Here is a 12,692-nt window from a genome sequence, read left to right on the forward strand (position 1 = left end):
ATTTTGAAACTGAACTTATGGTTACCAAGGGGGGAAACATTGTGGGAAGGGTTAATTAGGTTGGGATTAACAAACTCTTATACACAGAATAGATAAGTAACAAGAAGCTACTGTAGAGCACAGGGAAATCTGAATACTCTGTAATAACCCAATCTGGAAAAAAATGGATATACGTATATGTATACTGATTTACTTTGCTGTATACCACTAACACAGCATTGTAAGTCAACCAGACTCCAATAACATTAAAAAAAAAAAATTAGGAGTTCCCGTCGTGGCGCAGTGGTTAACGAATCTGACTAGGAACCATGAGGTTGCGGGTTCGGTCCCTGCCCTTGCTCAGTGGGTTAACGATCCGGCGTTGCTGTGAGCTGTGGTGTAGGTTGCAGACGCGGCTCGGATCCTGTGTTGCTGTGGCTCTGGCGTAGGCCAGTGGCTACAGCTCCAATTCGACCCCTAGCCTGGGAACCTCCATATGCCACGGGAGTGGCCCAAAGAAATAGCAAAAAGACCAAAAAAAAAAAAAAAAAAAAAGAAAGAAAAAAAAAATTAGCAAATATGTAGTGGTATTCTCTCTGGACCTAAAGCTGCATGGGAACGATGATGCAGGTATGACATGGGGTTCCACAGTGAAGGATATTTTGGAATCCTACAGGCCTGGGGTCACAGGAGCCTGTGCAGAGAGGCAGAGGCCTGGAGTAAAGGCAGGTTTCATGTCCCATTAGCAACCCCCATGCAACCCATGATCCATTCATCAGAATCCTTGTATATTTCCAGAAAGGTCATCTCCCACATTTCTGCACTGGCTGACCTCTGCCTGACCTCCACTTGGCTATTTATTTCTTACTGATTCTTTAGGGCTCAGCATCAAGGAATATGCCCTCTTGGAAGCCCCAGGCCTCCACTTGCCTTGACAGCTCAGGCCGCGAGGTCTCAGCTCTCAGGACTCCCTCACTGGTTGAGATTTGTAAGGTCACCAAAATGCCCTATGGATTCCCTCACCCATCCCAGGGAGAAGAGCTAAAAACCACAAGAGAGCCAATTTAGGTATCAGGAAGAGATTCCTGGCAACAGGTGAAAAGCATAGGAGTGATAATCTGAAGAGAGAAGAGAACAAAGACCTTGAAAGGGTCTTTCCCTTCCTTCCAGGTCAGCGCAGTGGAAGCTTCAGTCAGGCAAGCAAAAGATGGGGCGATGCCTCAGGTGTTTGAGGGCCTGGCTTATCTGAGAGGGTGAGGGCTTACCTGCTGGCGCATCCTGCTCAGTGTGGTCAGCCAGGGTTCTGGGTTGCAGACACGAGGAGTGCTAGCCACCTGGTCATGGGGGCACAGGCTGGGGCATGGGTCCAGCCAAGGGCTCCGTTCTGGAGGAATCTCTGAGACAAGTTACCCTAGGGCCTGTGGTAGGAGAGAGAGAAGACAAGGGTCACACAGAGGTGAGGGCCTCTCCAGAGTGACTTGATCCTGCTCCTCCCACCAAGCAGGAGGGACCAAAATGAACAGGGACGAGCCTAGCCTGGGCAGAGGGGGTGAGTCCATCCCGCCCCGCCAATTAGGGAACAGGGGAAACTTTCAGGAGAGCCCCCAGAGGGTCCCTGGGCTCCTTCGGGGCCAGGCTAAGTACGGGGTTTGGGATGGGCTGCAAATCTGGGTGAGTGTGCCATGGAGGATGAGGGCACTGAAAGGCAGAGAAGCCTCTCCTGCAGACAGAAATCTCCTATCTTAGGACAGCCAGTAGTCAGTGGGGTGGGAAGCCTGGAGTCAATTTTTTTTTTTTTTTTTTTTTTTTGGCTTTTTAGAGCTGCACCTGAGGTATACGAAGGCTAGGGGTTGAATCAGAGCTGCAGCCGCTGGCCTAGGCCACAGCCACGGGGGATCCAAGCCACACCACAGCTCACAGCAACACCGGATCCTTAACCCACTAAGCAAGGCCAGGGATGGAACCCGCAACCTCATGGTTCCTAGTCGGATTTGTTTCCGCTGCGCCACAACAGGAACTCCTGAGGTTAATTCTTGATGTTGCAGGAAAGTTGTTGTGGGAGGGCCCAGTCCTTCACTGGTAAGCCACCTCACCTTCCCCGCCCACCTTGAAAAGGGGGAGCGGGAGTTCCCGTCGTGGCACAGTGATTAACGAATCCGACTAGGAACCATGAGGTTGCGGGTTTGGTCCCTGCCCTTGCTCAGTGGGTTAAGGATCCGGCGTTGCCGTGAGCTGTGGTATAGGTTGCAGACGCGGCTCGGATCCCGCATTGCTGTGTCTCTGGCATAGGCCGGTGGCTACAGCTCCGATTGGACCCCTAGCCCGGGAACCTCCATATGCTGTGGGAGCAGCCCAAAGAAATAGCAAAAAAAAAAAAAAAGAAAGAAAGAAAGAAAAGGGGGAGCGTAAAATCTACCTCCCCAGGAGTGGCTGTGAAGGTCAATCAGGTGAAAGCACTCTATCTACACAAAACGCAAACCCGAATCCGCGTTCAAGGGGGAAGACTGTTAGTCCTGTTACTAAGGATGGATAATCCATGTGGAAGCACTAATCAGGTGGAACAGTCCAGTTTCAACTTTAAAAAGGGGAAGGTATCAGAGAAGGGAAATCAGAGAGAGGCGTTTGTGAGGCTGGGCCAAGGCTAATCTCCGGAAATCTGTAAGTAACTTTCAGGCACCTTCCAGGCCTCACACCTCCCCAGCAAGGAGGTGTCTGTAATTGGACTGACCTTGGTGGAAACTTTTTCTTTTTTAATTGTCTTTTTAGGGCCAAAGCTGTGGCACAAAAAGGTTCCCAGGCTAGGGGTTGAATCAGAGCTGTAGCTGCTGGCCTACACCACAGCCACGCCAGATCTGAGCCGCATCTGCGACCTACACCACAGCTCACGGCAATGCCAGATCCTTAACCCACTGAGTGCGGCCAGGGATCAAACCTGTGTCCTCATGGATGCCAGTCAGATTGGTTTCTGCTGAGCCATGATGTGAACTCCAGTAGAAACTTTTTTTTTTTGGTCTTTTCTAGGGCCACTCCCGTGGCATATGGAGATTCCCAGGCTAGGGGTCGAATTGGAGCTGTAGCCGCCGGCCTACACCAGCCAGAGCCACAGCAATGCAGGATCCGAGCCGCGTCTGCAACCTACACCACAGCTCACGGCAACGCCGGGTCCTTAACCCACTGAGCAAGGGCAGGGATCGAACCCTCAAGCTCATGGTTCCTAGGCGGATTTGTTAACCACTGCACCACGATGGGAACTCCCTCCAGTAGAAACTTTAAGGCTCTGAATACATTCAGCTTTTCAGAGAACTCAGGGATAGGGACTTCCATGGAAGTTAGCAAAAAGACACTTCAGGCAGAGGAGGGCATCAGGACTGTGCTGGACACATTCACCCTGGACACTGGCTGTACCCCATGCAAGGGAGAGCCATGCGGAGGACTCTCGAGACTCAAGGCCAACAAATCCCTCAACTGGAACCTCATCTTGAGAGAGCACCAGAGGGGAAACACGACAGGTTGTGGGGTTACAATCCAGAGCCCCAAATCACCGAAAACAATTCAGAGGAGCTCGTTAAGCCTTATTCCACGTCCCCGTTGGCAAAAAGAACTACTAATACCCAGACCTCACAATGCTGAGTGCAGGGTCAAACAGGACAGTACCTCTGAGAGTGCGCTGCAGATGTCGGTTGTTAGGATGCAAGATCCACTTCCAGCCAGAATCAAGTCAGGTGAGAGCGGTTTTCTCCAGTTCTCCCAGCTCTTTGCTCCCTTGTCGGCTTCGCAGTTACAAGCCAAGAGTTTCTGGAAAGGGTATGAAGGGTGTGTCGACTGTGGGCAGGAGGGAGACGGTAATGAATAGATGAAAACCCCAAGTCAGGGCAAGACAAGTGGCAACCTGACCGTCAGCTCCTCCCCTCTCTTCCCCCACCGCCTCTGGTCCTTTCTCGGCTCGGAGGACAGTGGGAGGGCCGCCGAGAAAGAGCAGGGTAAGGGTCCTGCCCGCCCTGCCCCCAGGTTCCCGGCGGGAACCGGGCACTCCCTGTCCCGGCGAGGTGCCCGCCGGGCCCAAGGGTTTGAATGCCGCTCCAAAAGCACCTGACACGGGGAGAGCATGTCCTTCCAGGGAAGGGGAACGTGACCCCAGCCAAGGGCGCCGCTGCCCTGACGCCTCCCGGGGCCAGCCGCCCCCTCCCAGGTCCCTAAGTAGGGAGAGGAGCAGGAGCGGGGACCTACCCCTCACCCCGGGCCGCCCCCTGCCGGCACGCGGGTGAGTGACCATGAAAAGTCCTTGTTCTGGGCTCTCTCCTCGGTAAGAGACGGTCAAAAAGAAAAGGGCAAAGGGAAGGGAGAGACGCCCTTCTCTCCCTCAGCGCTACGGGAGCCTACCCGCCTCTCTTGCCCTTTCGGGCTCGGGAAGAGCTTCGGACCCTGCTGGGGGGAGGCACTCACCGGTCCCACAGCCCGAGCCGCCGAGCGTGCGAGCCCCGCCGGCCCGACTGGAAAGGGAGACGGGCGGGCTGGTGAAGGCGGCGGGAAGAGCCCGGGGCGTGGAGGGGGCGGGAGCCAGCAAGTGAGGAGGGAAAGCGGGAACGCCGGGTGGCACCCGCCGGCTGCCGCTCCGGCCGAGTGGCCAGGAGCCGGCCGGCTCCTCCCCCGGGGCGGGGCGCGCACTGGAGGCGCGGGGTGCACGTGGGCCGCCCGGGACGCCGGGGTCCGGAGCTGGGGGTTCGATTCGGGAGGCAACATTCTGAGAGCCTCGAGTAAGAGTGCGGGAGAGACGAAAGGGAGGGGGGCCTGGGCCTCCCAGTGGGAAGACCGGGAGCCCTGACCGCCGCCACTGACGGGCTCTCGCCGTGGGCTCTGAGGGCCAATGGTGAGGTGCCGGACGCGCCTTCTCTGCTCGGGCTCCCCTGACCGACCTGCTGGCGTCTCGGCCAGAAAGGACCTCGGCTGGGCAGGACCAAGACAGAGAAGGACGCGCGTGGGGCGTGGAAAATGGGCGCGCTCCTGGGCGGGGACGCGGCCCGGAAGCGCCCGCTGCCCCGCGTCGGCCGGAAACGCCACTCGGGGGGGCGGAAGCGGCCGCCTTCCTTGTGGTGCGTGGGTCCTCCAGGCCGGCTTACACAGCCCTTTACTGGGGGCCGCCAAGACCACCAGGAACACGTGAGGTATAAGGGCAGGGACAGCCAAGGCGCTTGTCTGCCGCGAAAAGGGCTCTTTTATTTGAAGGCCAGCCGGTTCTGATCGTTTTTTTTTTTTCCTCCGGTGCTATTGTTGCCGAGACGGGCCATCACGCATGCAAGCATTCTTTTATTCAGTGTGGTTCTTGTTTGGTCAACAAACGTGTTCTTCCTGTGTGCCATTTTTCAGACACTGATATGTGGCAGAGAGGTTTTATTTCCATTTAAAACAACTAACACTCCTCCATCATTAGCGTCCATTCTACCTATCGACACCTTAACCTGTAAATAAGGTAAGGAGCTGCCTGGGGCTCAGGAGATCACTGAAGGATTCGCATTTTGTACTAGAGGCAGCATGTTCAGAGAGGATCTGGGCAGAAGCCAAGGCTCCCAACTCCAAAGTATACTAAATACTTTCTCTTTCCCAGTCCCTCTCCTCCTCCCTCTCAGATTTGACTCTAAATCATTAGTTAGGTGTATTCAATTTTCATTACATTATCTTCATGACATAGACAATGCTTTGTAGTAGGAATTCCTATTCTACTGTGATTCCATTCTCAGTTTATTTCTCAACTTCACCTTCTTTGTGAGTCTGCCTTATACTGAGACTACCTAAAGCTTTTTAACCAATAATTTCATACTGTTAGTATGACATCCTTATCCTCACATAATTGGTGTTAGGCTTCTGCCATAGTCCTAAGGAGATGGGGAATTGCAAGTCGTAGATTCTGCAGTGAAATCCAGGAATGAGTAAAGTCAAGTCAGGTATATGTAATATATATGCCGGGAGTTCCCATAGTGGCGCAGCGGAAACAAGTCCAACTAGTATCTGAAGATTCAGGTTTGATCCCTGCTGTATCTCAGTGGTCCGGGATCTGGCGTTGCTGTGAGCCGAGGTGTAGGTCTTAAGTGCAGTTTGGATCCTGTGTGGCTGTGGCATAAGCTGGCCGCTGTAGTTCCAATTTGACCCCTAGCCTGGGAACTTCCATATGCCTTGGGTGTGGCTCAAAAAGCAAAAATAGGAGTTCCTGTCCTGGCTCAGTGGCTAACGAATCTGACTAGAACCATGAGGTTGCGGGTTCGATCTCTGGCCTCACTTAGTGTGTTAAGGATCCGGTGTTGCCATGAGCTGTGGTGTAAGTCGAAGACGAGGCTCGGATTCCCCCGTTGCTGTGGCTGTGCCGCAGGCCAGCGGCTACAGCTCTGACTAGACCCCTAGCCTGGGAACCTCCATATGCCGCAAGTGCGGCCCTGGAATATACAAGGAGACAAAAATAAATAAATAAATAAAAACAAAAATAAATAAATATGCCAATTCCATGAGAATGTTCTTTTCCATAAATGCATTCCTTTGCTCTTGTTTTCACAGGAAGAAAAAATGTCTCAAAAGCAGATGAAGGAAGCTTTTGTCAGTAATCACAATGGAACGAGCGTGCTGGAAATCACTGAGGGCTTGTGCTTGCCTGCGTTCTGTATCCTATGCAGAGGGCTCCTGATTGTTCTCTCACCGCACTTACGTTCTTCTTCACACACCTGGAGAACTCGATTCTTCATTGACTTTGCCTTCCTAATAGTTCCCCTGGTGATCACTTTGACTGTTTTCTCTACATTTGTCCTCCTTGAGTACCTCATTGTAATTATCTTTGGGGCAGGGCTGTTCTATGAAATATACTGCAGGAGAACTTGCTATGCTGGAATGCCTGTCCAGAAAATCCTTGAAAAATTCTTGAAAGTCAGTCTAGAATCAGAATACATTCCAGCCGTCTCCTGTTTCCGTGTAATTAATAGTGCATTTACTGCTGTTGCCATTTTGGCTGTGGACTTCCCACTTTTTCCCAGAAGATTTGCCAAAACCGAGCTCTACGGGACAGGAGCAATGGATTTTGGAGTAGGAGGCTTTATTTTTGGGACTGCAATGGTTTGTCCAGAGGTGAGGGGAATATATACAAAAGGGTCCAGACTTTGTTATCTTAGAAAGTCATTGTGTTCTGTTTGGCCATTAGTCCTCCTAGGAATGGGGCGATTGGTCATTATAAAATCCATAGGCTATCAGGAACATTTAACCGAGTATGGAGTTCATTGGAACTTTTTCTTTACCTTAATAGTTGTGAAATTGATAACGTCACTGCTTTTGATTATTTTTCCCCTAAATAAATCCTGGATTGTGGCTCTCAGCATGACTGTATTATACCAGCTAGCTCTTAATTTTACCCCACTGAAAAGTTTCATTTTGTATGGTACTGATGGCAGTGGCACAAGGGTTGGCTTATTAAATGCCAATCGAGAAGGAATAATCTCTACCTTGGGGTACGCGGCGATACACATGGCCGGTGTTCAAACAGGGTCATATGTGCTTAAGAAAAGACCACATATCAAAGACTGGATAAAAGTAACATATTGTGTTCTACTGACAGCTATTGGCCTCTTCATAGCTCTTTACATACTTCAGGTAACTGTAGAAGTAGCATCTCGAAGAATGGCCAATTTAGCCTTTTGTATTTGGATAGTTGCTTCTTGCCTGATCCTTCTTAGTAGTTTATTACTGGGTGATATAATTTTGAGTTTTGCCAAATTTCTAATTAAAGGGGCAGCAGTACCATGTTCTTGGGAACTTATCCAGTCACCTGGCATAAATAAAAAGCATTCAGAATCTCTAGTCTCTAAAGCTGAAAGAAAGGAACCCATTTGTTGTTTAATCACAGCAATGAACAGAAACCAGTTAATCTTTTTCTTGCTGTCAAATGTAACAACTGGCCTAATCAACCTGTCAGTAGATACATTACACAGCAATACCTTGTGGGCCTTATTTCTGCTCAATCTCTACATGTTTAGCAACTGCTTAATTATATATGTGCTACACTTGCAAAATAAGACTATAAAATTTTGGTGATCAATTAGGGGAGGATATGTTTTGAGCTGTATTATTCAATGAGAAAGAATAAATATAAAATGTGAAGAAAATGGGGTTTTGGCAACCCAGTGTTAACTATATTTTATTATAAAATTAAGTTTCTTTCCTACTGTAACAGTGGTGATGCTTAATGTTTTAAATGTATGGCAAGGCTATATAAAGCAAACCAACACAGAAGGAACAAAGCCCTTGTGATTTATTAGAATACTTATAAATTTCAGTATTTTAAAGAAATTGTTGTATTTACAGTCATGACACTGGAAGACTGGAGGGTGTGAGGAAGATTTTGACTTTGTCTTATATCACCTATCACCATTCTGTATTTTTATTGTATGTATTATTTTTATAATATTTACATTAAAATATCCCAGTCGTGGAATTGTCAATTCTTTACTGCTCAATTTTAATCTTAAAAAAGATTCAGTATGGAGTTCCCGTCGTGGCGCAGTGGTTAACGAATCCGACTAGGAACCATGAGGTTGCGGGTTCAGTCCCTGCCCTTGCTCAGTGGGTTAACGATCCGGCGTTGCCGTGAGCTGTGGTGTAGGTTGCAGACGCGGCTCGGATCCTGCGTTGCTGTGGCTTTGGCATAGGCCGGTGGCTACAGCTCCAATTAGACCCCTAGCCTGGGAACCTCCATATGCCGCGAGAGCGGCCCAAGAAATAGCAAAAAAAACAAAAAAAAAGAAGACTCAGTATAAGAAAGCAAATGTTTAAAACCAATACTTATAAAGTCAGAAAACAGGTAAATGCTCCAAAGAATAGACTGAATGTTGTGGTTTACATGCTTAATTATTTTGGGGGGAGGATGGTCTTTTTAGGGCCACACCTTCAGTATATGGACGTTCCCAGGCTAGGGGTTGAATTGGAGCTGCAGCTGCCAACTTTTGCCATAGCCACAGCCACACCACATCTGAGCCACATCAGGGATCTAACCCAAATCCTCATGGATACTAGTCAGTTTCATTTCTGCTGAGCCACAACGGGAACTCCCACATGCTTAATAATTATGAGACAATAGTTTTGCCTTGAAATTAATTCATTTTTCAGCCTACAATAGCCTATGATAAGTAAAAGTTTCCTGATATCTTGGAGCTTGTTCTTAAGTATAGGTTGCCAAGAGTGTCAAGTCAAGAATCAACTTTATAGCAGAGTCAAGAAAGTTCTCCCCACAGACAGTATTTTTTTGAGCTAGAGCTGATTGGCGGGATGAGAAGTTTGTGTGACTGGGAAGTTGGGCAGGCGGGAAGGCAGATGCAGGTAAGGAAGGGGGTAAACAGCAGAGAGCAATCTAGGAAGAACGAATCCTTCAGTAAAGGTCCTTACTTTACTTTGCGAGAAGAAACCTAGCACATCTTGGAACTGAGAGGAAGGCTGGAGCTCAGAAAAAGGGAGACCGGAGTTCCCACTGTGGTGCAGTGGTTAATGAATCCGACTAGGAACCATGAGGTTGCAGGTTCGGTCCCTGCCCTTGCTCAGTGGGTTAAGGATCCGGCACTGCCGTGAGCTGTGGTGTAGTTCGCAGACACGGCTCGGATCCTGCGTTGCTGTGGCTGTGGTGTAGGCCGGTGGCTACAGCTCCAATTAGACCCCTAGCCTGGGAAAAAAGAAAAAGGGAGACCATGGGTAATGGGCTAGAGGAGTAGGCAGGGGCTAAATCAGGCATGCCTCACCTACCATGTTAAAAGGAAAGAGAACCAGTGGGTAAGGACCTAGTCTAAGTTATATAAGGTGCAATATCCTACTGAGAGCTTGAGCCATTTCAAAACTCTTTAAGCAGAACTTCAAAAGCTTCTGTTCAAAATCTAGGATCTAAGAAGTTTCCGTCGAGACTCAGTGGTCAACGAATCTGACTAGGAACCATGAGGTTTCGGGTTTGATTCCTGGCCTTGCTCAGTGGGTTAAGGATCTGGTGTTGCCATGAGCTGTGGTATAGCTGTGGTGTAGGTTGCAGACGTGGCTCGGATCCCGCGATGCTGTGTCTCTGGTGTAGGGCGGTGGCTACAGCTCCGATTAGACCCCTAGCCTGGGAACCTCCAAATGCCGTGGGAGCGGCCCTAGAAAAGGCAAAAAGAAAAAAAAGAAAAAAAAAAAACCCACAAAATCTAGGATTTAAAAATTAAAAATTTTAATTTCAAAAGCTAATATTCCCTGTAAATTATCTAAAATGATCAGGAAATTCCCATTGTGGCTTGGTGGTAACAAACCTGACTAGTATCCATGAGGACGAAGGTTCGATCCCCAGCTCTGCTCAGTGGGTAAAGGATCCGGCATTGCTGGTGTAGACAGATGTGGCTCAGAGTTCCTCTCGTGGCGCAGTGGAAACGAATCTGACTAGGAACCATGAGGTTGAAGGTTCGATCCCTGGCCTCACTCAGTGGGTAAAGGACCCTGTGTTGCTGTGAACTGTGGTATAGGTCGCAGACGTGGCTCGGATCCCGCCTTGCTGTGGCTGTGGTGTAGGCTGGCAGCTACAGCTCTGATTCGACCCCTAGTCTGGGAACCTCCATATGCTGTGGGTACAGCCCTAAATAGACAAAAGTCCAAAAAAAAAACCAATCTATCGTTGCTGTGGTTGTGGCATAGGTCAGGTCAGCAGCTGCAGCTCCGCTTTGACTCCTAACCTGGGAACCTCCATATGTTTTCAGTGTGGCCCTAAAAAGCAAGGCAAAAATAATAATAATAATAAAATAATAATAATAAATCTGCCTGTTTTCAGGTAAAAATCTGATTATTGCAGAAATTGGCAGGGTTCAGTGTCCAAGTTAATTTTATATTTGGCAAACAACCTGGACTATTTGTGTAGTGTAGGTGGATCCTCCTCTAACATTAAACTGTAGGTATGCTGTTAATTATTTTGGTCTTTTTGCCTTTTTAAGGCTGCACCCAAAGCACATGTAGGTTCCCAGGCTAGTGGTCTAATCAGCGCTGTAGCTGCCAGCCTACACCACAGCCACAGCAACTGCAGATCCGAGCCTCGTCCTCGACCTATACCACAGCTCACCAACAGAGTAAGGCCAGGGATTGAACCTCAACTTCGTGGTTCCTAGTTGGATAGTTTCTGCTGCACCAGGAGGGGAATTCTCATGCTGTTAATTTTAAATAGTTGCCTCTAAATTAGTTCAGAATTTATTTTATTCCCTAATTTGTTAAATATGACTATTATACTAATTAGTTTACTTCAGTGTGTTACACTGATGGTGGCTAACTTAGTTTTTATGTGGCATTTTATCTTTACTACTACAATAAGTTATATTTGGAGGTAATCTATTATTGAAAGAAATTTCCCCCTAAAAACCATGTTGAGGAGTTCCTGCTGTGTTGCAGTGGATTCAGAGTCCTCCGACTGCAGTGGCTCTGGTGGCTGGCTGTAGAGGTGAGGGCTTGATCCTCAGCTCGGTGTAGTGGGTTAAGGATCTGGCATTGCCACAGCCTGTGGCATAGGTTGCAGCAGTGGCTTGCATTTGATCTTGCCCAGGAACTTCCATATGCCATGGGTGTGGCCATTAAAAAATTTAAAAAGTATGTTGAATGGTTATATAGCTATGAGAACAAAAAATCAGATTTTATTTTCAGTTAAATCGGAAGATTTTTTGAACTTTAACCAATAAGATTATAGTATGTAAATTGAGCATGACTGGGAAAGGTGATTGGTTTTCCTGCTATGCCGCAGTGCTAAACTCCACAACTTAGTGGTTCAAAGAGAAAGGCTCACCATATTGTTCTCTCATTAAAAAAACAGTAATTTAAAGTGCTTGATGACTTAATGAGCATGTGTCTAATTGGTCTGTTACTTCTTGTCCTAAGTCTTAAATATCTCAGTAAGTTTATATCTCCCAATTATAGATATTGAATCATAACTAAGAACAAAATGTACTGTGTTTTTTCCACCTATAATTAGGAAAGTCATGTAAGAGAAAGCTAATGAAATAGCATTCATTAGTACACAGAAATTAATAAGAAAAAAAAGACCTTTCTGACTTAATACTAGTTTATAGAAGAGAAAGAAATTACTCAGTAAAGATTTATTGACCTCCAATGTGCCAGAGAGAGGTGCCAGGAAAACAACAGAAAATAAGACCCTTCCCTCGAAGGGCTTACATTTTAACTTGTGGACATTAGATTTCCTTTAACAATTTTTTTTTCCGGTCTTTTTGTCTTTTCTAGGGCTGCTCCCGTGGCATATGGAGGTTCCCAGGCTAAGGATCTAATTGGAGCTGTAGATGCCAGCCTACACCACAGCAACAGCAACAACATATCAGAGCTGCCTCTGTGACCTACACCACAGCTCACAGCAATGCCGGATCCTTAACCCACTGAGCGAGGCCAGGGATTGAACCCGAAACCTCATGGTTCCTAGTTGGATTCGTTTCCGCTGTGCCATGACAGGAACTCCTAACTAATTTTCTTTTCAACCATCAATTGAAATTGAGGACAGAGAAAGAAGGGGGAAAGATAAGAAAGGAATAATATAATCTAGAAACATATCTAGGACCTTCACGGAATGACTCATTCCCAAGACTTTAATTTTATATAATTTTAAAATAGAGATGTTTACCGTGTGCGTATCAATAGCTCTGTGTTCAGAAGATGACAATGTTTTATTTTTATTGAGCATCTATTGTCCA

At 47.8% G+C, this 12,692-nt stretch overlaps 2 protein-coding genes across 33 annotated transcripts in view; one reads left to right on the forward strand and one right to left on the reverse strand.

Annotated features, from left to right (window-relative positions):
- Nucleotides 1–12,692, reverse strand: part of MYO19 (myosin XIX) — a 53,233-nt gene that overhangs the window by 36,571 nt on the left and 3,970 nt on the right. For 11 of the 29 annotated variants that reach the window (XR_014821329.1, XR_002337206.2, XR_014821324.1 and 8 more), the window contains exons 1-3: nucleotides 4,423–4,471; nucleotides 3,634–3,801; nucleotides 1,245–1,397 (exon numbers count right to left, since the gene is read on the reverse strand). Coding sequence is in view for 10 of the 29 variants with exons in the window: in XM_084985067.1 (XP_084841193.1) it covers nucleotides 1,245–1,256 (12 nt within the window). In the remaining 19 variants the exon portion in view is untranslated. Of the gene's footprint in view, nucleotides 1–1,244; nucleotides 1,398–3,633; nucleotides 3,802–4,422; nucleotides 4,472–4,892; nucleotides 4,977–12,692 lie in introns of those variants that run through there. The other 18 variants (XR_014821330.1, XR_014821319.1, XR_014821325.1 and 15 more) reach the window with 5 other exon arrangements.
- On the forward strand, nucleotides 4,647–8,450 carry PIGW (phosphatidylinositol glycan anchor biosynthesis class W). Of its 4 annotated transcripts, none has more exons than XM_021067315.2 (3): nucleotides 4,647–4,733; nucleotides 5,344–5,446; nucleotides 6,523–8,450. In XM_021067315.2, the coding sequence occupies exon 3, from the start codon at nucleotides 6,532–6,534 to the stop codon at nucleotides 8,041–8,043; it is 1,512 nt and encodes a 503-aa protein (XP_020922974.2). In that variant the 5' UTR covers nucleotides 4,647–4,733; nucleotides 5,344–5,446; nucleotides 6,523–6,531; the 3' UTR covers nucleotides 8,044–8,450. The 4 variants fall into 4 exon arrangements, with proteins under 4 accessions (XP_020922974.2, XP_020922977.2, XP_020922975.2 ...); XM_021067316.2 differs by lacking the exon at nucleotides 4,647–4,733 and adding an exon at nucleotides 5,036–5,141; XM_021067318.2 differs by lacking the exon at nucleotides 5,344–5,446.

This window comes from Sus scrofa, chromosome 12 (assembly GCF_054392235.1).
Source record: "Sus scrofa isolate SSC_HxYL_T2T_F1_AM1 chromosome 12, Sscrofa_HxYL_maternal_Yorkshire_Landrace_v2.0, whole genome shotgun sequence".
NCBI classification, from domain to species: domain Eukaryota; kingdom Metazoa; phylum Chordata; class Mammalia; order Artiodactyla; family Suidae; genus Sus; species Sus scrofa.

What these genes read in the sequence shown, in the direction of transcription:
- PIGW (XM_021067315.2), top strand. Translation starts at nt 6,532, where the DNA reads ATGTCTCAAAAGCAGATGAAGGAAGCTTTTGTCAGTAATCACAATGGA.